Below are 24,385 nucleotides of genomic sequence, written 5' to 3'. Positions count from 1 at the left end.
GGAATCACAGCCCAGACACAAAAGCAGGAAACCCTTTGACCGGGCTCCTTCCTATTGCACCAACAGCCTGGTGTTGCTGCAATGAAAACACTTCCCCAAGCAGCTGTGGCCAAGAGACGCAGAAACTGCCTTGTCCACGGGCCCCGCCTCAGACTCCAACACTCACAAAAGAGCAGAGGAGCCCCAAGTCTTGGGGACCACAGAAGATGCCATGTGCTCCACGATGTCGGCCCCCACCTGCCTGGCCCACTTGCCTCCCTGCTTCCTGCTGCTGGCACTGGTCCTTGTCCCCTCAGGTAAGTGGGGTCTAGGACAGAACAGGCTCCACCCCCAGCTGGTCAGTCCCTAGAGGGGCACTAAGTGCTCTGCCATGCCTGGAGAAGCTTGACCCCATGAAGATAGAGTAAAGAGGGGTCCACTGAAAATTTGCCTGACTCCGGCAGAGAGCACACCCAGTGTCCCAAGAAGCAGCGTAGTGAAGTGATAAGCTCCCAGGCTCTGCGCTCACTCCCACTGGCTTCCAGCTTGATTGCTCCTATGCCCACGTCAGATGCTGCAGCTCTTTTAGCCCCAGGAGCCTCTTCTACAAAACAGGGACGCTCATGGGACCTTTCTCTAGGGCTACTGTGAGTATTAAATAGAAAAGTGGTGAGGCTTAGCCCTGGGCCGGCTGCATAGTTTATGAGACCCACTGCAAAATGAAAACTGCGGTCTTTTGTTCAAAAAGTATTGAGCAACACAGCAGAGCATTAAACCAAGCATGGGATCCTTCTAAGCACAGGGCCCTGTGCAACTATATAGATGGAACAGCCATGAACCAGCCCTGGCTCAGCTTAAGACGCAGTAGGCTCAAACCTCACCACTAACCAGTTTAAGTAATTTCTTTCTGAGCCTCAGTTTTTCCAACTGTAAAATGGAGCTAAAAATAGGAACCACCTTGGGACTTTCTTAGGAGAATTTAACAAGATAATACCCATAAGTGCCTGGCATAACAAAGATTTGATAACTCTTGGCAATTATTATTATCATTCCCATGTTTCCTCTAACTCAGGGGCAGGCCAGCTTAGCTCCAGAGTCTTGAGACCCCTGAATATATAGCTCAGCCTCTGAGTCCAGAACTCTCTGATCTACCAGGCAGGAATACTTGGCTCTCAGTGGGCTCATTCCATCTCCTGCCCATCTGGGCCTCTGCTCCAGGCTTTACTGAAATCTAGATTCTGTCCACGACATCTTTGGTCCTCCAGGGTGGCCATCCCCAGGAGAGATCCTGGCAGAACCCAGGTGTGGGGTCGGACCTAGGTGCTCCCTTACTCATTGGCCATATGACTCAAGACACCACTTCAATTCTCTGAGCTGATTTCCTCAATTCTAAGATGTGAATCATAATTGCTAGGTCTCATTCCACAGGTACTTTTGAGTGTCTGCTATGTTTTAGGCACTAGACTAGGAAATCAGAAATCTAAACTACTCAGAATAAAAAATATTCCCAATGATGGTTGCAATAGAATAGATGGAAAATAAGAGAAGTTGCTTAAACCAGTCAGTTGGAAGGTTTGAGTCCAGCTGCATCTCAAGCTGAGTCAGGGCTGGTTCATGGGTGTGCCCTCTATATAGTGGCACAGAGCCTCCTGCTTAGAAGGGCCCCATGCTTGGTTTAATGCTCTGCTGTGTTGCTCAATAGTTTTTGAACAAGGGACCTGCATTCCCATTTTGCACTTGGCCTCACAAATTACGTAGCTGCCCCAGGATTGAGCCTCACCACTTTTCTATTTAATACTCACAGCAGCCCCAGAGAAAAATATGAGTGCCCCTATTTTGTAGTAGAGGAGACTGGGGCTAACACGTTTTCTATAAGGCTTTTAAAGGGAGCCCCGTACAGGAACCATGAAAGGCAGAGGATGCAGATGGAAAATAGATGAGAAGGTCCAGCTCCACTGACAAGGCAGAGGCACTAGGACACCTCCTAAAGCCCAAGTGACGACACAGAAGGGGACTCAGAAGGGGAGAGGGAGGGAAGGGGTGTGGGCACCAGGACTGGGTCCAGGCTCCAGCTTCTTCCCTGGTGTTCACTTCCCCAGACTCACCCCTAGCTGAGATAAGACTTTCTGAGTGCTTCCTTCTTCCTCTCCTCCACTGCTTCTTTCTCCTCACACACGCAGGCTTCATCTTTACAAATAATTTATTTTTAACAGCTCTATTGAAGTGTAACTGACATACATTAAACCGTACATATGTAAAGTACACAATTTGATAAGTTTTTTTTGTAAGTGCTGGGTGTATTTCACACTTGTGAAATCATCACCAAAATCAGCATCATGAACGTATCCAGCGCCCAAAAGTTTCCTTGTGATTCGTCCTTGCCACTCCTCCTTGTCTCCAAAACAACCATGGATCTGTATTCTGTCACTATAGTTTGCGTTTTCTAGAATTGTATATAATAAGGATCACAAAGTTATACTCCTTTTTGGCTGGCTTCTTTTACTCCGCATAATTATTTTGAGATTCATTCATGTTGTTGCATATGTCAATAGTTCATTTCTTCTCATGTCTATCCATTGTATGGATAAACCCTTTCCCATTCACCTGTAGACAGACATTTGGGTTGTTTGCAGTTTAGGGCTATTATAAATAAAGCATCTATGAATATTCATGTACAAGTCTTTGTGTGGATATATACTTTCATTTCTCTTAGGGAAATATATGAGAATAAAATGGATCATATGGTTGCCATACGTTTAACTTTTTCAGACACTGCCAAAGTGTTTTTCAAAGGAGTTGTACCATTTCACATTCTCATCAGCAATGTAGGAGGATGGCAGTTCCTACACTTCCTCACCAACACTTATTATGGTCAATCTTTTTAATTTTAGTCATTCTAATGGGTACATAGTAATATCTTACTGTGATTTTTTTTTGGAGACAGGGTCTCACTCTGTTGCCCAGGCTGGAGTGCAATGGCTTGATCTCAGCTCACTGCAACCTCCATCTCCCTGGCTCAAGCGATCCTCCCACCTTAGCCTACCAAATAACTGTGACTACAAGCGCACATCACTACACCCAGCTAATTTTTGTGGTTGTCTGGTTCGTTGGTTAGTTTTTTTGTTTTGGTAGAGACAAAATTTCACCACATTGCCCAGGCTGGTCTTGAACTCCTGGGATCCAGTGATCCGCCTGCCTCAGCCTCCCGAAGTCCTAGGATTACCAACCTCTCACTGTGATTTTAACTCCCTAATATGTAATGATGCTGAACATTTTTTACATCATGCATCCTTTTTGGTGAAGTGTCTATTCGACTCTCATTTTTTAAGTGTTTCTTATTATTGAGTTTTGAGAGTTCGTTATATATTATGGATACAAATATTTTGCCAGATATATGCTTTGCAAAGATTTTTCTCCTACTCTGTGACTTGTCTTTTTATTCTTTTACAAGTGTTTTCCGAACAGCAGGAGTTCTTAATTTTTATGAAGTCCAATTCATCAGTTTGTCTTTAATGGATCATGATTTTGGTGTTACATCTAAGAAATCTTTGCCTAATCCAAAGTTACAAAGTTTTTTTTCCATGTTTGCAGCTAGAAGTTGTATCGTTTAACATTTTATGTTTAGTTATATGATCTATTTTGAGTTCATTTTTATATAGTTTGAGATATAAACCAAAGTTCATTTGTTTGCACATGTATTTCCAATGGTTCATGCACCATTGTTGAAAAAACTCCCCATTCTCCATTGAATTGTCTTTGCACCTTTGTCAAATATCAAATAATTATAGTTAGGAGCCATGGCATGCACCTGTACTCCTAGCTACTCAGGAGGATTGCTTGAAACTAGCAGTTTGAGGCTGCAGTGTACTATGACGATCACACCCAAAATAGCACTGCACTCCAGCCTGGAAAACATAGCGAGACCTCATCTCTTTTTAAAAAATCAGTTGCCTCTATTTGCATGGACTATTTCTAGACTCTCTCTTCAGTTCCACTGGTATGTTTATCTATCTTTGTGCAATACCACATTGTCTTGATTACTGTAACATTATCTAAGTCTTGAAAGCAGGTGGTATTAGTTTTCTAACTTTATTCTTTTTCAAATGGTTTTGGCTATTCTATAAATTTTAGATTTAGTTTATCAATGCTGAAGTGAAGCCTGCTAGGATTTGAATGGGAATGGCATTGAGTTTATATATCAACTTGAGAAGAATTGACATCTAAGCAATATTGAATCTTCCAACATATGAACAGTGTGTACCTCTCTATTTATTTAGGCTTGATTTTTTTTATCTTAGCAATGTCTTATAAGTTTTCAGTTTGCAGTTCCTTTACATTTTTGGCTAAATGTTTTCTATTTTTATAACATTGATGACTGGAAATTTTAAAATTCCAATTTCAAGTGGTTTATTGCTAGTATATAGTAATACATATAATTTTGTACATTGATCTTTTATTGCCCAGCTTGCTAAGCTCATTTATTAGGTCTAGTAGCCTTTTTAAGAAATTTTCATTTAAATTTTAATTATGTCATCTGCACATAAAGACAGTTTTCTTTTTTCTTTCAAATCTGGATGTCTTTTATTTCCTACTACCTTTTTGCACGGTTAGTACCTATCCTACAAAATTGAATAGAAATAGTAAAAACAGGCATCTTTGTCTAGTTCCTGATCTGCAGGGTAAACATTCATTTTTGCACCACTAAGCTTGATAGAGTTGTTGTAGGGTTTTCACAGGTGCCCCTTATCAACTTGAAAAACCTTCCTTGTCTTCCTAGTTTGCTGAGAGTTATTATTAGGAATGCAGGTTCAAGTTTGAAAACTGCTTTTTCTGCATCTGTTGAGATGATTATATGAGTGCATGTATATGCGTGTGTGAGTGTGTTAGTTTAGTAATATGGTAAATTACATTGATTGATTTTTGAATGTTAAACCAACTTTATATTCCAGGGATAAGCTCAATTTGATTATAATGTATTATACTTTCTAAATATTGCTGATTGCTGAATTTGGTTTACTAAAATTTTGTGTAAAATTTTTTATCTATGTTCATAAGAGATATTGGTTTTCCTTTCTCGTAAGGAAAAGGCTTCGGTTTCAAGATAACACTGGGACTCATAGAATAATTAGAAAAGTATGCTCCTTTTTTCAATTTTCTAAAAGTATTTGTATAAAATTGGTATTATTTCTTTCTTAAAGATATGGAAAATTTGGCTGGGCATGGTGACTCATGCCTGTAATCCCAGCAGTTTGGGAGGCTGAGGCAGGCGGATCACTTGAGGCCAGGAGTTCAAGACCAGCCTGGCTAACATGGCGAAACCCTGCCTCTACCAAAAATATAAAAATTAGCCGGGCATGGTGGTGCATGCCTGTAATCACAGCTACTCAGGAGGCTGAGGCAGGAGAATCGCTTGAACCTGGGAGGCAGAGGCTGGAGTGAGCTGAGATCACGCCACCATATTCCAGCCTGGGTGACAGAGTGAGGCCCTGTCTCAAAAAAAAAAAAAAGAAAAGAAAAGAAAAAAGATATGGAAAATTCACAAATGAAACTTTCTTGGATTGGAGCTTTATTTCTGGGAAGATTTTTAATAACAGATTGAACTTTTTAATAGATAATAGGGCTAACCAGGTTGTCTTTTTCTTCTTGAGAAAGCTTTGGCAGTGTATCTTTTTCAAGGAATTTGTTCATGTTACCTAATTTGTCAAATATATATAACTTGAAGTTTTCCATAATATTCTTTTATTATTCTATTAATAAGAGTAAAATCTGTAGTAGTATCACCAAACTTATTCCTTATTTTAATAATTTAGGTTCTTTCTGTGTGTGTCCCCTCTGTTCAATCTGACTAGAGATTTATCAGTTTTAGTGATCTTCTCAAAGATTTTCTTCTTCTCATTGATTTTTTTCTGTGTGTGTGTGTGTGTGTGTGTGTGTTGTGTGTGTGTGTGTTCTACTGTATTAAGTTTCATTTCCAGCTTGATTTCCTTTCTTTCACTACTTTGGGTTTAGTTTATTGGCCTTTTTTTCTAGTTTCTTAAGGTGGAAAGTGGGTAATTTATTTGAGTCCTTTCTTCTTTCCAAATATAGGCATTTAATACTAAAAATTTCCCCTTGCTTTAACAGGATCCCGCAAATTTTTATATTATGTTTTCATTTTCCTTCAGTTCAAAATATTTTCCAATTTTTCTTTTTTAATCGATACATAACATTTGTACATATTTATGGGGTTCATGTAATACTTTGTTACATGCATAGGTTGTGTAATAAATGAGTCAAGGTATTTAGGATATCCATCACCTCATGTGTTTTTCATTTATCTGTGTTAGGAACATTTTAAGTCCTCTCTTCAAGCTATTTTGAAATGTACAATACATTGTTGTTAACTACAGTTACCATACTCTGATATCAAATGGCAGAATCTTATTCCTTCTATCTAACTGTGTGTTTGTACCCATTAACAAATCTCTCTCATGCCCCTCTCCCTACACTCACTTTTCCCCACATCTGGTATCATTCTACCCTCTACTTTCATGAGATCAATTTTTTTAGCTTCCACGTATGAGTGGAAACATGTGATGTTTGTCTTTCTGTGCCTGGCTTATTTCACTTAACATAATGAACTCCACCTTCATTCATGTTGCTACAAATGACAGAATTTCATTTGTCTTTATAGCCAAATAGTATTCCATACTGGCCATCCAGTAGTGGTATTGCTGGGTGATATGGCATTTCTATTTTTAGTTTGTTGAGAAATCTCCATACTGTTTTTCATAGTGGCTGTACTAATTTACATTCCCACCAACCATGTATAAAGTTTCCTTTTCTTTGCAACCTTACCAGCATATATTTGTGGTGGTTTGTTTATTTATTTTGTTTTTTTTTTATTGTTGCCTTTTTAACAGTCGTTCCAACGGGGGTAAGATGATATCTCATTGTGGTTTTGATTTGCATTTCCCCGATGATTAGTAATGTTGAGCATTTTTTCATGTGCCTGTTGGCCATTTGTATGTCTTCTTTTGAGAGATGTTGATTCATGTCCTTTGCCCACTTTTTAATGAGATTTTTTTAACTGTTGAGTTGTTTGAGTTTCCTGTATATTTTGGATATTAGATTAGTCCCCTGTCAGGTGAGTACTTTGCAAATATTTTCTCTCATTCAAGAGTTTGTCTCTTCACTGTGTTGATAGTTGCTTTTGTTATGAAGAAGCTTTTTAGTTTAATATAGTCCCATTTGTCTATTTTTGTCTTAGTTGCCTGACCCTTTTGAGGTCTTAGTCATAAAATCTTTACCTATACCAGTGTCCTGGAGTCCCTTCCCTGTTTTCTCCTAGTAGTTTTTATAGTTTTAGGTCCTACAGTTAGATCTTTAATTCATCTTTAGTTGATTTTGGTATATGGTGAGAAATAGCAGTCTACCTTTATTCTTCTGCATATGGATATCCAGTTTTTCCAGCACCATTTATTGAATGTGTATTCTTGATACCTTTGCCAAAAATCAATTGGCTGTAAATACATGGATTTATTTCTGTGTTTTCTATTCTATGCCATTGGTCTATTATACCAATACACATCCCAATCAAGAAGAAATTTACAAAATCCCAGAAAAAGAACACAAAATATTGATACTAAGGAAGATCAGTAAGATACAAGATAATTCTGAAAAACAATACAAAGAAATCAGAAAACACTCCAAGACATTGCTCTAGGCAAAGGTTTTGTGGCTAAGACTTTGAAAGACAGGCAACAAAGGCAAAAAAAAAAAAAGACAAATGGGACAATATTCAACTAAAAAGCTTCTGCACTGCAGAAAAATAATCAAAAGAGTGAAGAGACAACCTCCTGAATGAGAGATAATATTCACAAAGTACCCATTTGACAAGGGACTAATATCTGGAATATACAAGGAACTCAAACAATTCAACAGTTAAAAAAGCAAACAAACAAATAAATAATCTAATTAAAAATGAGCAAAGGAAAGGAATGAATAAACATTTCCCAAAGAAGACATACAAATGGCCTAGAGGTATATGAAAAAATATGCTCGACATCACTCATCAGGGAAATGCAAATCAAAACCATAATGAGATATCATCTTATCCCAGTTAGAATGGCTGTTGTTAAAAAGACCCAAAAAAAGGCCAGGTGCTGTGGCTCGTGCCTGTAATCCCAGCACTTTGGGAGGCTGAGGCGGGCAGATCACCTGAGGTCAGGGGTTCGAGACCAGCCTGACCAACATGGTGAAATTCTGTCCCTACTAAAAATACAAACATTAGCCAAGTGTAGTGTCATGTGCCTGTAATCCCAGCTACTCAGGAGGCTGAGGCAGGAGAATCACTTGACCCCAGGAGGCGGAGGTTGCAGTGAGCTGAGATGGTGCCACTGCACTCCAGCCTGGGTGACAGAGCAAGACTCCCTCTCAAAAAAAAAAAAAAAATGATGAGGATGAGGAGAGAAGGGAACTCTTATACGCTATTGGTGGGAATGTAAATTAGCACAGCCACTATGGAAAACAGTATGGAGATTTCTCAAAAATCTAAAAATAGAGCTGCCATATGATCCAGCAATCCTAGAACAGGTATTTATCTACAGGAAAAGGAATCAGTATATCAAAGGAGTGCATGCATTTCTACGTTTATTGCAGCAATATTCACAATTGCAAATGTATGGAATCAATCTAAGCGTCAATCAATGGATGAATTGATAAAAAAAAAATACATATATATAGTGTCCCCAAGCACACCCACGATGGAATACTATTCAACCATGAAAAAAAATAATGAAATCATGTAGTCATTCACAGCAACACAGATGGAACTGGAGATTATTATGTTATTATGTTAAGTGAAGTAAGCCGTACTCAGGAGGCTGAGGTGGGAGAACTGCTTGAACCTGGGAGGCGGAGGTTGCAGTGAGCCGAGATAGTGCCATTGCACTCCAAAAAGAAGGAAAGAAGGAAGGGAGGGAGGGAGGGAAGAAGGGAAGGAGAAAGAGAGAGAGGAAGGAAGGAAGGAAGAAAGGAAGAAAGGAAGGAAGGAACGAGGAAAGGAGGGAAGGAGTGAGCCAGACACAGAAAGACAACTATGCAGGTGCTAAAAATGATCTCACGGAAGTAGAAAGTATAATGATGGATACCAAAGACTAGGAAAGGTGATGAGTCTCAGGGAGAGGGATTAAGAGTGAGGTTGGTGAATGGGTACAAACACACAGTTAGGTAAAAGGAATAAATTTTAATGTTTGATAGCAGAGTAGGGGGACTATAATTCACAACAATGTATTGTTTTTCCAGAACAGCTAGGAAAGAGGACCTGAAATGTACCCAACACATAGAAATAATAAATACTCAGGTGATGGATACCAGAAAAAAAAGAAACTTACAGTAGTAAACTCACATTTCTCCACTCCCAGTCTTTATTCTATTGATGTCATAACTTCTACATATACATGTGTTAGAAGCCTCACAATAGAATGTTATTTTTTTTTTTAAATCAGTTTGGGGCCTTGCTTTTAAGATTTGTTGGGTGGACCAGAACGCTTCTTTCTGGGCTGCATCTCTCTTCTGTGGAGTTTCCCCAGTGCCCTGACAATCATGGGTTTTACCAGTTTGGCTGGTGGGAACAGGCACCATTCTTAGCCCTGTGCTGAGTGATGGGCACAGTCCTGTACGTGTGTGTGAGGAAATTCCCTGAGACCAGGGAAAAAAACAGGAAGGATCAGTGATAGCAGATCTGACTGGCTCAAATAATGTTTGAGAGTGGATGTCGCTGAATTTCTTGGAACTAAGGACATCAAGGACAAAAGCAATCCCTAGGATTCAACATGCGGTTATCACTTGGTCACAATTGTGAGAAAGTTATTCTTGGTGGTTAACAGCACATGCCTAGCTGAAGATAGGTAGAAATAGAATTTAGAATTCCGTAAGTCTTTCCTAGACCCTCTTAGAAGGAAATGTTTGCTTCACCTTCTTACTCTCCTTGCCTCATTCACAACTGAGAAACACCATGATATACTGCAAACAAATGTGTGGAGTGAGACTGAGCTATTCACAAAGGCTGAAGGGAATACAGACCAAAAGGAAATTCAGGGTACAAAGCTGCTGACCTTGAGTTGAGCAGAATCTTAAGTCACCTGATCTGAGTTCAAATCCTGGACACAATATCTACTGAATGCATGGTTCACCTCATGTTTCTTTACCACTGTGAGCATTCGTTTTCTTTCTCATCTCGAAAATGGAGATTATAGGCTGGGCATGGTGGCTCACACCTGTAATCCCAGCACTTTGGGAAGCCAAGGGGAAGGAATCACTTGAGCACAGGAGTTTGAGACCAGCCTGGGCACCATAGTGAGACCCCATAACTACAAAAAAAATTAAAAAATAAATAAATAATAAATGGAGAAGTTTTTAAAATTGAGATTATAACAGCATCTACCTCACAGAATTCTTAGAAGGAGTACATGTGATGATGTTTGTAACCCAGAACATCCATGGGAGGCCTCAGCCCTCTTTCTCTGTATCCACTTTGAGGATAAACTCAACAGTTCAACCTATCTTCAAAATAGACTCACTTCATAACACATTGACACGAACTGCAGTCTGCTGATAATTCACATGAGGCAGAAAGGGTATTTACACTGAACCCTGCAACACACAAACCTATGTCTCTGAAGGGTGGCATTTGAAGATTAATAGTCAGAGCTCCAGAAACAGGTTGAGAGGGCTTGAATCAAGCCTGTCACTCTCTTACTGAGTGATGCATGAGTGTGCCAGAGCTTCCATAACAAAGTAGCATGGCCTGGGTGGCTTGAACAATATAAATGTAATTTCTCACAATTCTGGAGGCTGGAAACTGAGATCAAGATGTCTGCAGGGCTGGTTTGTCTGAGGCCCCTCTCCTCAGCCTATAGACGGCCGCCTTCTCCCTGTATCTTCACATGGTCTTCCCCCTGCATGTGTATGTTTAAATTTCCTCTCCTTATAAGGACACAAGTTGGATGAGATTAAGGCCCAACCCCAATGACCTCATTTTAACTGAATTACCTCCTTAAAGACCCTATCTCCAAATACGTCACATTCTGAGGTACTGGAGGTTAGGACACCAACATGTGCATTTGGGAGACACAATCCTAGCCGATGATCCTGGGACAGCTGCCTAACCTTTCCAGACCCTCAGTTTCCTCTGTCAAAAAATGGGAATGATGCCATTTACCTTACAGAAGCATTGTGAAGAATAAGTGACATAATGCATGCAGGGCCCAGCACATGGTGAGCACTTGAGTGTTATTTATTGTTTGTAGGTTTGCCATTGCATAGCTCAGTTCTCTCTTTGCAGCCAGCCATCTCATCCCCTCTTTCCCTTCCCTGTCTAATGACACTCCTGTCTTATCCTGGGCCATTGTTCTTGGCCAGATAATGGTTTGATTGTTTTAAGCTTGTCATTTAGGGCTCCAAGTCCTTCCTGCCCAGTGCAAGGTCTTTCTTCCTCTTTTGTAGATGCCTCTGGGCAGAGCAGCAGGAATGACTGGCAGGTGCTACAGCCCGAGGGCCCCATGCTGGTGGCAGAAGGCGAGACACTTCTACTGAGGTGTATGGTGGTCGGCTCCTGCACTGATGGTATGATAAAATGGGTGAAGGTGAGCACTCAGGACCAACAGGAAATTTATAACTTTAAACGTGGCTCCTTCCCTGGGGTAATGCCCATGATCCAACGGACATCAGAACCACTGAATTGCGATTATTCCATCTATATCCACAATGTCACCAAGGAGCACACTGGAACCTACCACTGTGTGAGGTTTGATGGTTTGAGTGAACACTCAGAAATGAAATCGGATGAAGGCACCTCAGTGCTTGTGAAGGGTAAGGATCAGGCCCTGCAGACCACACATTTGCTCCAGTCTGTTTCCCTGCACAGTCACCTTTATCCACTGTATCATGCTGTATCACACAAAATTTCAGTGGCATACAACAATACATATTTGTATCTCTACATGCACATTTACATGTGGCTGGGTGGTTCCACTCCTCATATCTCATGCCAGAGCCCAGGCTGGAGAGGTAGCAACTACGTGGGGCATGTTTTCTCATAAAGATGGCAGAAGCAGAAGCCCAGTCCCAACTCTTCAAGTACACCTCAAGCATCTACTCACATTATGTCTGCTAACAGCCCACTGACTAAAGCAAGTCACATGGCTCAGCTCCAAGTGAAGGGACAAGGAAGAATAGTCTTCCACCATGCACCAAAGGTAAGAGCGTGGATGTACCCTATTACAAGCACAGAGTCAAAACCTGAGGCTGCTCATGTCATCTACCACACTCCCCAAGTACTCAATCATGGCATCTGTAAGTCCACCTATGGTGACCTGAATACCCAAATCCTGGGCCTGTCATTGAATAGTAGTTCCTTCTTAAGTCAGTTACCCTGGCTCTACATGCCTCAAGTGCTTTGCTTGAAAAACAGGCAAAACAATTTGTACTTCAAGGGTCATTCAGGTGATTAAATAGAATGGATGCTTGTGGAAACACCCCATAAACTGGTGACATGGAGAGTATCTGTACGTGGGAGTTCATTTTAACTTGATGCCAGATTCAGGAAGGCTTCACTGGCTTCTTCCAAGCTATGATGGTGCCTCCTCTGTAGTCCTGCCGTCTTCTGGGTTTCCACCTCTGGGCAATTTTTTGACCATCTCCACTGGAAGACAGAGAATGGCTTCAGGGCCGGGCACTTGTGTCTTCCTGAGTTTCATGTTCCCCAATCCTACCATTGGTATGTAGTAGGTACTCAGAGCTTTTTTACTGAATGAGTCAACTGGTGAGTAATAAAGAAAGCAGGAGGGAGTGGCTGAGTGAAGAAATCTGGAAAGAAGGAAGGGAGGGAAAACACCAGGGAGGAAATGAGTGAATGATGGAAGAGGAGAGGGAATTCAACAAGGACCTCCTCTTTGGCTTCAGGAGCTGGGGACCCTGAACCAGACCTGTGGATCATCCAGCCCCAGGAATTGGTGTTGGGGACCACTGGAGACACTGTCTTTCTGAACTGCACAGTGCTTGGAGATGGTCCCCCCGGACCCATCAGGTGGTTCCAGGGAGCTGGTCTGAGCCGGGAGGCCATTTACAACTTTGGAGGCATCTCCCACCCCAAGGCGACAGCGGTGCAGGCCTCCAACAATGACTTCAGCATTCTTCTGCAAAACGTCTCCAGTGAGGATGCAGGCACCTATTACTGTGTAAAGTTTCAGAGGAAACCCAACAGGCAATACCTGTCTGGACAGGGCACCAGGCTGAAAGTGAAAGGTGAGACAATTGGTTTTGGACTTGTCGGGAGAGCGGAGCAGGTATTCAACAGGAATTTTTCTACATGTCCCGAACAAGCCAGTTCTTCACAGCCTCCATGTCTTTACATAAGTTTTTCCCTCTACCTGAAATGCTTTCTCCTTTTCTCTGAAAACTCCTACTCATCCTTCAAGGCCCAGCACAAATGGCCCTTCCTCTGTAAAACCTTCTCCTCCTCTCAAGCAGAGTTAATTTCTCCCCATTCTGGTTTCCACAGAACTCTGTATAGATCATTAATAATTCAACAAACATTGGCCAGGCACCGTAGTTCACTCTTGTAATCCCAGCACTTTGGGAGGCCAAGGCAGGTGGATCACCTGAGTCAAGAGTTCAAGACCAGCCTGACCAACACGGTGAAACCCCGTCTCTAATAAAAATACAAAATTAGTCAGGCGTGGTGGTGCATGCCTGTAATCCCAGATATTTGGAAGGCTGAGGCAGGAGAGTCTCTTGAACCTGGGAGGCGGAGGTTGCAGTGAGCCAAGATCGCACCCTTGTACTCCAGCCTGGGCAACAAGAGCAAAAACTCCATCTCAAAAAATAATAGTAACAATAATAATTCAACAAACATCTACTACATGACTGTTGAGCGTCCTGCACTATGCTAAGTACTGGAGACACTGCAATGAATTAGACATGTCCATACCCTAAACGTGCTCCAGTAGAAAGTCTAACTTTGTCCTTCATAGCTGCAGGGTTTGACTTCTAGCCCGCACCCACATAGAAACTGGCAGACTCATCCCAGAGATCCCAGCTCCTGGGACTTAGGAAGTGGTGGGAGATAAAGATAAAGGGAAGCATGACAAAGCCTCTCTCCCTTGCAGCAAAATCTACCTCTTCCAAAGAGGCAGAATTCACCAGTGAACCTGCAACTGAGATGTCTCCAACAGGTGAGTGTACCTACCTCAGTGGAGTCAATGAGTCCCCTACAGGCAAGGGGGCCATGAATGGCTTGGTCATGGGAAGGGAGCAGTCCCAGACTCCTGGGGCTAACCTGCCACCAAGAATGCTCCCAGGACTTCATCTCAACTGCAGAACTAGGACCCCAGAGAACCATGTTATAACAGCTCAGCTATAACGAACTTTCTCATAGCCAGGGCCATGTAAGTGTTTAGTGGGAAATGTTGTTTGAGAGGTGGTGAGCTCCCTGTGATTCTGAGTGTAGGGACACACTGTGAGGCTGTGCACAGCGACACTGGAGAACATGGCTTTGTAGCTAAGCCTCCTGGACGGAGCCCCTTCCTAGTGTAATGGGCAGGTTCTTGCCCCTTGAGTCTGGTATCTGACTCTATGAACTAGGGGGGAGGGGACAAGAATCAGAGACCCTACTTCATGGGGTTGTGTGTGCACTCAAGGAGATCACACATGCCAAGTGTCCAGAACTGTGCCTAGCACATCTCATGTTAACATTCGAGGACTCTCAGTATCTGGTGGGAGCTTGTGATAGACGTGGTCAGATTTGCCTTCCTGATGCTCGGCCCTGCTCCTGCCATTCATGGGGGCCAGACGGCCTGGGTCCCGTGACTTCTTTAACACATGTGGCCCTGAGAAAATCATTTCCCCACTCTGGGTCTGTCTCCTTATCTATAAAAATTGGATCACTATCCTACACTGTAGGATTACCTTGAGGATTGCTTTAGGCAATTAGGAATAGCAGAGGTTAGGGATGTGACTGAGATGATTACAGATGCAGGTAGAATATTGGGCAACCGTTCTCTGGGCCCAGGGCAGAGGGTAGGGTGGTCTTTGATCTCCTCTTTCAATGTAGAAAGGATACAGCTCCAGAGGTTATACAGCAGCAGGATGTGACCTTGCCCATGGGCAGCACTGAGGCGTGGGCTGTGGGGCCCTCACCACGGGTCCCACCTGAGCTCTCTCCTGTGCCTCCCAGGCCTCCTGGTTGTGTTCGCACCTGTGGTCCTGGGGCTGAAGGCAATTACCTTGGCTGCACTCCTACTGGCCCTGGCTACCTCTCGGAGGAGCCCTGGGCAAGAAGATATCAAGACCACAGGCCCAGCAGGAGCCATGAACACCTTAGCATGGAGCAAGGGTCAAGAGTGAGGGGTCAGCCCCAGAGTGAGGACCCTCTGAGTTGGAGAGGAGCCAGGGCTCCTCAACCATTTCCCTACCTCCAGTCCCAGACTCTAGGTGCCCCCAGGCCTCATGACAAACTCCTAGATCCCTACATCTGCTTTTGGTCCACCTAGTGAAATTCCCTTCTTTGCCCCGGGCTTCCCTCTAAAATGTCTCCCTTTCTCTTTTTGGCCTGTTCAAGACCTCCTTGCTTTTCAGTCCCTGGCTCAGTCTCTCCTCAACACCCTTGCCCCTGCTGCAGCCCTTTCTGGTGTGCCCTGCCCCTTTCCCCACCTCACTACATCCTTCTTGGCCTCCAACATCCAACTCAGAGTCTTCTTCCCAGGAGATGTCTGTAAGAATCTCTGAGCTCAACCAGCCAGACCATCTGTGCCCCTCCATCTACACCTCTCTCCCCACTCCTTCCTGCCTTCCTTCCATCCCTCTCATGGCTGGCTTGGGCAGGTGTAATATTAGAATGCAGGTTCAGCAACTATAACAAAGCTCTTAAATAACAGTGGCTTAAACCAGTGGAAATCAACCAGAAAGTTGACCATCAGCAGGCCAAGCAATACAGAGACTCCCTGGTATTGAGACCCAGGATTCACTGATCTCATTGGTACCAGGTCCACCTTCTAGGCAGCCAGACTGGAAAAGAAGGCAGGAAAGGCGAGCAGGACCCTCCCCTTTAAGTGCACAGTCAGGAACTTGGCCACCTCACTTATCTCTACTTGGCTGGAATGTGGTCACATGGTCACACCTAGCTGCAAGAAACACTGGGAGATGTAGTCTTTATTTCTGGCAGCAATGCTCCCAGCTGCAAGTTTTCACTAGAGAAACCAGATGGCAGATATCAGGGGATAACCAGTTATCTCCACCACAGCAGCATACAGACAGCCTCTCACCTGCCCTGTGGGACACCTGAGTTCAATGCCCAGCTAGCTAGCCAGCACTTCTTCCCACTATCACCTCCCCTGGGGCAGCATGATGTGGGGCAGTAGTTCCCAAGATGAGTGATTTTGCCCCCACTGGACTTTTGGCAATGTCTAGAGATGTTTTGGGTTGGCACAACCTGGCGGGTGCTACCACCATCTAGTGGACTGAGAAGCCCTGACATGGGGAAGAGTGTGCATGCCCAGGAGTCAGACACACCTGCCTTTAACCCTGAGGCCTCTGCCTCCTCCCTGTGCACCCTCAGTGACTAATCAGAGTCCCTTCCCATCACAGAACATCCAGGATACTAATGTGGACTTCTCTGCATTGTGTAAGAACCAATTCAAGACCAGGCACGGTGGCTTATGCATGTAATCCCAGCACTTTGGGAGGCCGAGGTGGGTGGATCACCTGAGTTCAGGAGTTTGAGACCAGCCTGGCTAACATGGTGAAACCTCGTCTCTACTAAAAATACAAAAAATTAGCCAGGCGTGGTGGTGTGTACCTGTAATCCCAGCTACTTGGGAGGATGGGGCAGGAGAACTGCTTGAACTGGGAGGCAGAGGCTGCGGTGAGCTGAGATCGCGCCATTGCACTCCAACCTGGGCAACAAGAGCAAAACTCCGTCTCAAAAAAAAAAAAGAACCAATTCAATTCTGCATTTACTGAGGGCCTACTATGTGCTGTGTGCACTGCGTGCACTCGATACATGTAAATTCCCTGTTCTCTTTCCAGGCAAACATTTATTAGCACTCACTATAGTGGGGAGTAGATGAGTCTAGATGTTTTTCATTACCACAAACAGAAAAACAGCTTGAACTAAGCCAGAGAAAACAGTAATTTAGTCTGAGAATGGAATAAATTATTGAATTACCAGACATTAGAGAGGGTAGGGAAGGTAGGCTGCATACTAACCCCCACCCCAAAGACATCCATGTCCTAATCTCTAGAACCTGTGACTGTTACCTTGTATGGCAAAAGTAAAAAGAAAAAGAAAAAAGAAAACAAGACTATGCAGGTGTGATTAAATTAAGAATCTTGAGATGGGGGTGGGGGTTTACCCTGGATTATCTAAGTGAACCCTAAAAGAGATGTTAAGTATCCTTACAAGAAAGACACGGGAGGATCTTCGATGTAGAAGAGAAAGCAATGTGACCACAGAGGCAGAGTTTGGAGCTATGTGACCACAGGTTAAGGAATGCCAGCAGCCACCAGAAGCTGGAAGAATCAAGGAAGAAATTCTCCCCCTGGAGCCTCCGGAGGAAGTGTGGCCCTGCCAATACCTTGATTTCAGACTTCGGGACTTCAGAAATATGAGAAAATAAATTTCTGTTGTTTTAAATTATCAGGTTTGCAGTGATCTGTTACAGCGGCCACGGGAAGCTGAAACAGCAGGAAAGCATGGAGGTGGTTCTCCACTAACTGGAGGTGGGTCCCACCTGCCCCTGCAAGCCCCCTAGCCCTGTAGGGCCCTGCATGAGCTGGTCCCTGCCGCCCCCTCTGACCTCATCTCCCCAGATCCTGTAAGCTGACTCTGCTCCAGCACCCCTCTGGGCTTTGACCACACAAAGCTCCCTGATTCATTCAAGTCTCTGCTTAACTCTTACCTTCAAGAGGCCTCTCTGGACCACTCTATCCAAAAAAGCACCTCCATCACTCTCATTCCTGCTTGCCACTTAAGTTTTCTTCATAGTAGTTACTGCTACCTGAAAACGTGTGTGTGGTGTGTGTGTGTGAGCGCGCATGCATGTGTGTGTGCACCTATGTGGGTGTGTGTGCATGTGTGCATGTGTGTGTCTGTGCCTGTGTGTGCCTGCATGTGCACGTGTGTGTGCGTGTCTGTGTGTGCGTGTGTGTTTGTGTGTCTGCTTCCTTGATGGTTGTTAGTTGTCCCCACTAGAATTTGAGCTCCCTGGGGACAGGAACCTAATGGTCCACTATTGTAGCCACCCTCATTCAATCCTGAAACGTGGTTGAAAGCTGACTCTGTGTCAGGCCCTAATCAGTGTGCTGAGAATGAAACAGAAGTCTGCTCTCTCAGAGCTTACCTCCTCCTGAGAGAAGACAGACAATGAGCAAGTAACCCGAGGTGAGTAACAGGCCCCACTATACTGAGTGCTGAGGGCCTTCACAACGCAGGAGGAGGGGGAAGGAAGTTGCCAGAGCAAAGGGGAAGTGACACTATTTTATGCAGGGTGGACAGAAGAGGCCTCCTGATAAAGTGACATTTGAGCAGACACCTGAAGGAGGTGAGGAAGAGAGCCCTGCAGATACCCAGGGGAAGAGCTGAAAAGTACAAGGAACAGCGAATGCAAAGGTCCTGAGGCAGGAGCGTGCTTGACTTGGCACAAGAACAGCAAACACCAAGCAGAATGCCTGGCCTGTATTAGACCCCGTAAACGCCTGAACTACATACATGGCAGAGATGAAGCACACAGTCTTCATCTGACTGTGCAGGTTTGAATTTGAATCTGGCTGTGCAGGTTCAAATTCCAGTTCTCCTACTTATCTCTTGGGTGAGTTTGTTTCTCTCAGTTTCCTTGTCTATAAACTGGTAATAACATGCGTGCCTCCCTTATTAGGTAGTTTTGAGGCTAAAATGCATTGGTATATGTGCAGCACCTGGCACATAAGAAGCCCTAAATAATTATTATAGTTACATTATTTCATTAGGCTACTGTTATGCAATTCTAACTATAAACTGTAGTCACTATCCTCCCCATGACAAGGAGCATGGCAGCCTACAGTGCCTGGGCCCCTTATCGGGCAACTTCAGATGCCAGATGACCCTACTCACCACAGACTCAGTTGGAAAATCCTATAGAAACTTGGCCCTGCTTGGGTCCAAGGACTTATAGGGACATGGCAGGGGAGCAAGGTGGAGGCAAGTCCACTAAAGAAGACAAATATAACAAAAGATGAACAATTTAAGGCCCTTCTTAGGGACTCTAGGAAACCTGCTGACCACAGATAGAAAGGGTGGGGAATGGATGGGAGACAGAACTCCTCAGCCCAGCCCTTCTGCTGCTTTGGGGCCCCAGGCATTGCACAGGTGAGATGACCCACCAAAGACAGAGCAGGGGGCATGCCACAGCCCCCACTAAGGGCCAACAGGCCACTATTACATGTCCTGCCTGGGCCTTCAGATCTGATGCCTGGATGTCAGTGGCTACACTCCAAGATCCCTGAATCAGGGCATCTGTTTCTCTCCCTCCCCTTCTGTTTTCTCCTTCCTGCAGCTCTTCTTTAGCTCTTTCCTTCCCTTCCCATGGTTCTTGTCCCATGCTCTTCCTGCCCCAAGGAACCCCCATCAAGGCTGCCAAAGTCCCAGACTCTGTGACTGCTCCCTGTGAGAGACGGGCCTATTCACGCCACTCTCCTCGGGCTCGAGGACCCTCCATCTCCCGCTGCAGGTAAGACCTAGAGCTGGAGGAAGAAAAGAAGCAAACACCATTTGACAGGAGCTTCCTATAACCTGACAACCCAAGGATGGCAGCCCTGCTGCAGTATTGGGGTGGCGGTATCGGGGTGGGGTGAGAGGAGGTGCCAGCCAGGTCAAGAATAGTCTGTCCTCTCCACAAGACACACTGCCCAGAGAGCAGCTACATGTCATTGGCCTGAGAAAGTGGGGAGTGCCAGGCCTAGTCAAGCACATTTCTAAATTCTATCTAAATGGCACTGATTAATGGCACTTTGCTACACAGATCATTCTCAACCTTGCTTTTTGACTCAACATTTGAGTTATATCCAGGTTGGTTACCTGTAACTCTAATTCATTCATCTTCAGAACTGTATAGTATTCCATTGTATTAACATATTACATTTGTGATTTCTGTTGATGGATGGAGACCTTAGTTGTTCCAGTTTCTCGCTATCCCAAACAGAGACAGTTTCATTGTGTCTCCTGATGCATGCACAAGTGCACACACCCACAAGTAGAACCGGAGGGTTATACAGGTTCTGTGCTTCTTCAACTCCACTAGATTGGCCAAATCATGCCCCAATGCCATTAAGCCAACATATACTGCTGCTAGACACAGGAAAATTCCTGTTGTTTCATGCTTATGCCAATATTTCCTATGGTCACATTACAGGGAAGTGCGGGCATCTTCAGTTCTTGTCTGCTTGGAAGAAAGATTTCAGCCAGGAGACACACAGCAAAGGTGAAGTAGCAGAGTTTATTGAAGAAAGATAAAGTACGTTCCTAGAAAGGAGTGGGCTGACCTGGCTGGAAAAGAGCATCAGGCAAAAAACAGCAGTAGCAGTGTTTATTTAAAGAGACAGTACACTCTGAAAGAACGAGCCAGCAGCAGCTGGTGCCGGGAGACCCTCTTTATGAGAATCTTACATGATTATTCGTGAAGGGGCATGAGGGAGTGTCACTTACAATCATGTTTTAGGTGGTCCCCTTGGCTGTGAATGTTCTGTGTTTGTACGCGCTAGTAAACACATTGCCTGTCTCATTAGCATTTAAAATCTCCACTCAAGAGTGTGTTTTGTTGTTATTATTATTATTTTTTGAGACAGAGTCTCGCTCTGTCACCTAGGCTGGAGTGCAGTGGTGTGATCTCGGTTCACTGCAGTCTCTGCCTTCCAGGTTCCAGCGATTCTCCTGCCTCAGCTTCCTGAGTAGCTGGGACTACAGGCACGCACCACCATGCCTGGCTAATTTTTCTATTTTTTTAGTAGAGACGGGGTTTCACCATATTGGCCAGGCTGATCTCAAACTCCTGACTTCGTCATCCGCCCACCTCGGCCACTCAAAGTGCTGGGATTACAGGCATGAGCCACTGTGCCCGGCTTGTTATTATAATGAGCAAAAGGCTACTGTAGGGCGAGTTACTAGAGGAGTGCACATGCTCGTCAGTGGGAAAGTCCCTACCACGGTTATCTCTGGGTAAGGCCTCGTAAGTCCCCTTTAGGGCCAGAGGAGCCCAACCACAAGACCAGAAGTTGCCAGTGTAGCCATTGTCTTTTTGCTGGCTGCCAGTGGGTGGCGCTGACTGTCAGTGAATGGAGTCTCCAGGACTTCTTTTCCCAAATGCTCCCTTGCCTGCTTATTTCTGGCTATCTGCCTACTCTAACAGTCAGACTTGTAAATGTTTTACCAGTTGGATAAGGCAAAAGGGAATCTCATTGCAGTTTTCATTGGTTCTCACTGCTGACTAATGCAACCAAGCATTTTTCCATACACCGGCTGGCAGTACTGTTATTTTATTATTATTGTCATTAGTTGAAGATGCTGTGAAAAGAGAGACAAATAGTCCCAACTTTGCTGAGGCAGTGGTAGTGTTGTTATTATTATTATTATTTTTTGAGACAGAGTCTCGCTCTGTCACCTTTTGTGAAGAAGGGTGGTAGAAGAAGGCAGTGCTGAGGCTGAGGTAGTAGAGAAGGGTGAGTGGTACCGGCAGCTTCCATGTATAGGGGCCTCTGGAAGGTCTGAATGTCAGTTGAGAAATCAATCATTTGCTCCACCTAGCAGCTCCCCTGGGCCCCTAAGCTATAGAGGGTCTAGCGCTTAGGGGACTGGAGTAGGGGGTCAGAGGAGACACCAGTCCTGGGTACACACAGCTCCTGCCCAAAGTGAAGTCACCACCAGTGAGGACACAGCAGAGGGGGTGCCAAAGGAAGGCTGGGGTGGGGCAGGGAGGTGGTGGAAGACAGGATTGAAGGGAGGGGCTGGGGTGAGACTGGAGTGGGAAGGAAGATGGAGATGAGCCCGGAGGGGGCTGGGGGTGAAATGGAGTGAAAGTGGGCTTTGGAGGGTGGGGTGCATTTAGTACTGAGGGTGGAGTTAGAAGGGAAAGTGGGGCGGGGTGGGTCAGGTGCTGGTGGCAGATCTGTGAGGTAGAGGTGAGGCTGGAGGTGGTAGTGGTGGTAGAATTTGGGGATGGGGCTTGGGTGGGATGGGGCTGGAGGTTGGGGGGCGGTGTGGTTGGACATAGGAGAGTGGAGCTAAAGCTGAGCCTTCAGCACCTCCTTCTCTAGTTTTGTTAAGGACACTTAGATAAGTGTTATGTAAATGTAGTTTCAAGTTCATGCCCTCACATCCCCTGCCTTAAACTCCAGTTGGGTCATCTGGAGCTGCCTCCAGAAAGCAGCCATAGGAAGTGACCAGCACAGTCCTGCAGTCTAAGGAGAGACAGTATGGTGTAGTGGTTAGAAGCAGACTCAGGAGCTGTGCAATACCTGGATTCAAAACTCTTTAGAAGTCTAGGTTTCCCCATCTGCAAAATGGAAATGATAACAATAGAACTCACTTCATAGGGTGCATGAGTTAGTGTATCTAAGGCTCTTTGTAGAGTGTCTAGGGGCATAGTAAGTGCTCAGTAAACACTAGCTGCCAGGTAGTGTTCTGGGAAAGGATGCCCTCAAGGCCTCTAGAAGAGGGCTCAGGGACCCTCTGGCCGAACAAAGAGCTTTCCCTGATGGCACAAAAATGAAGAGGGGGGTGACAATGAGTTTCAATGACTCCAATACCAGCCAGGGAACTGGACCTTGAGGAGCTGATCGCCTGCAGATCTTTAAGCTGGGGTTAGTCGTTGTCAGTTTCCAGGGTAGAAAGACCTTACTGGTTGCCAATCGTGAGGTCCAGAGTGAGCCTCTAGCTTCTTGGACTTCCTGGAAAGTCGGGGTGCATTTCGAGTTGACACAATGATGAAAGGGGTAAGGCCTAGGGACCGGGGCTGGTGCTGGGTGGCCTTGCAATAGAAAGGAGAGTCTCACACCACAAAGAAAGGACCCTCCTCCCATGCCTCCTGCCAGGGCCTATTGTGGCTGCAACCATGCTCCTAATAACCTAACCCAAGCCCTAACTCGTTTGTCATATAAACTTAAAGGATTTCTTGCACAGTGTTAATAAGACACCAAATTTTCCAGGAAAGCAACTACTGTGTCAATTGAGGGAAGACCGGACTTTGTGCTGTTCATAACCTGATTAAGAGGGGTTTTGACTAAGCCTGGGCACCTTCTCAAGGTCTCCTTGAGAAAGGGACACCTGAACTGAGAGCCGAAGAATGAGCAGGGGCCGACAGAGGAAGAGGAAGGGAAGAGTGTCCCACGGTGGTGTTGGAAATTAAAGCTCGAAGTCGCAAGGAAAACCAGCACTCAAACAAAAGATTTCTCAGCAAAGCCAATTTACTTCTGCAGAAGGGTGCCACTCGCACATCTGGTCTTCAGGAAAGCACACCGAACAAAAGAGAGAAGGGGTTTTTATCCCTAATGCGGTTAGTCTCTGCTTCTGTGTCCTGTTCCCATTGGCTGGGGCTGGACTGCACAATCTAAGCTAATCCCGATTGGCTAGTTCAAATGGAGCAGAAATGTGGGCTACAGTGGTAGGGCAAGCGGTTTCGGCAGGAAGAAGAGTTTCCGCGGGAATGGCAATTGTAGCGAGGGTATCCAAGGGAACAGATGTGAGTTATAGATTAGGACCCGCGGGAAAGTTGTTTACCGTAACTAGGGGTAAGGAGGTACAAAGAACAAGGAAGTTAGGCTTTGAAAATAGAGAACAAAGAGCAAGTAGGCTGAACAAGTAAGTTCCTCTCCAAAGAGGAACTTACTGTACCTCTTGCAAGAGGCAAGAGGGCAAAGAAGCTGAGGACCCAGAAGACAGGATTGTGCCTAAGAAAGTGGCCTTGGAGCACAGGCCCAAAGAAAGCGGAGAGAGTGCCTTGCCCATCGGTAAGGGAAAGGTGCTCCAGGCAAAGCAGCAGCTAATGCAACGGCCCTGAGGCAAATGCATCATAACTGGCAAGTTCCAGGAACAGCAAGGAGGGCAAGGCGCCTGGAGCAGAGGAAGCTAGCGGATCCCTAGATGAGATGGAGGAACTGGCCCATCTCTCATGGGTCCTGCAGGCAGGCCATGAGACTGTCTTTTATGCGGGGCGAGATAACGAGGCATGGACGTGTTGTGAGCGGAGGCCTAGCCTGTTCAAGGTCTGAATTTTTACCCCTAGAATGTAAGAAGCATGGGAGCAGGGACTTTGTTTTGCTCCCTGCCATATCCACAGCCCTAGAAAAACATCGGGCCATTGATAGCTGTCAGTAAATGCTTGACAAGTAAGTGAATGAA

At 44.9% G+C, this 24,385-nt stretch overlaps 1 protein-coding gene across 4 annotated transcripts; it reads left to right on the top strand.

The window, feature by feature from the left end:
- The first annotated feature begins 95 nt into the window (after positions 1-95).
- On the top strand, positions 96-20,789 carry SIRPB2 (signal regulatory protein beta 2). 4 transcript variants are annotated; one of them, XR_008674360.2, is made up of 7 exons: positions 154-296; positions 11,467-11,832; positions 12,925-13,266; positions 14,130-14,195; positions 17,661-18,827; positions 19,551-19,724; positions 20,406-20,789. XR_008674360.2 is itself a non-coding variant. In XM_004061673.5 (5 exons), the coding sequence occupies exons 1-5, from the start codon at positions 212-214 to the stop codon at positions 15,364-15,366; spliced, it is 1,029 nt and encodes a 342-aa protein (XP_004061721.3). In that variant the 5' UTR covers positions 151-211; the 3' UTR covers positions 15,367-17,607. The 4 variants fall into 4 exon arrangements, 2 of the variants coding, with proteins under 2 accessions (XP_004061721.3, XP_018872372.2); XR_010132293.1 differs by having other exon boundaries at positions 96-296; positions 17,661-19,724; XM_004061673.5 differs by lacking the exons at positions 17,661-18,827; positions 19,551-19,724; positions 20,406-20,789 and adding an exon at positions 15,197-17,607 and having other exon boundaries at positions 151-296.
- The last annotated feature ends 3,596 nt before the right edge of the window (positions 20,790-24,385 follow it).

This window comes from Gorilla gorilla, chromosome 21 (genome assembly GCF_029281585.2).
Source record: "Gorilla gorilla gorilla isolate KB3781 chromosome 21, NHGRI_mGorGor1-v2.1_pri, whole genome shotgun sequence".
NCBI classification, from domain to species: domain Eukaryota; kingdom Metazoa; phylum Chordata; class Mammalia; order Primates; family Hominidae; genus Gorilla; species Gorilla gorilla.
The sequence above is the reverse complement of the archived record's forward strand: the minus strand, read 5'-3'. Positions and strand labels throughout refer to the sequence as shown.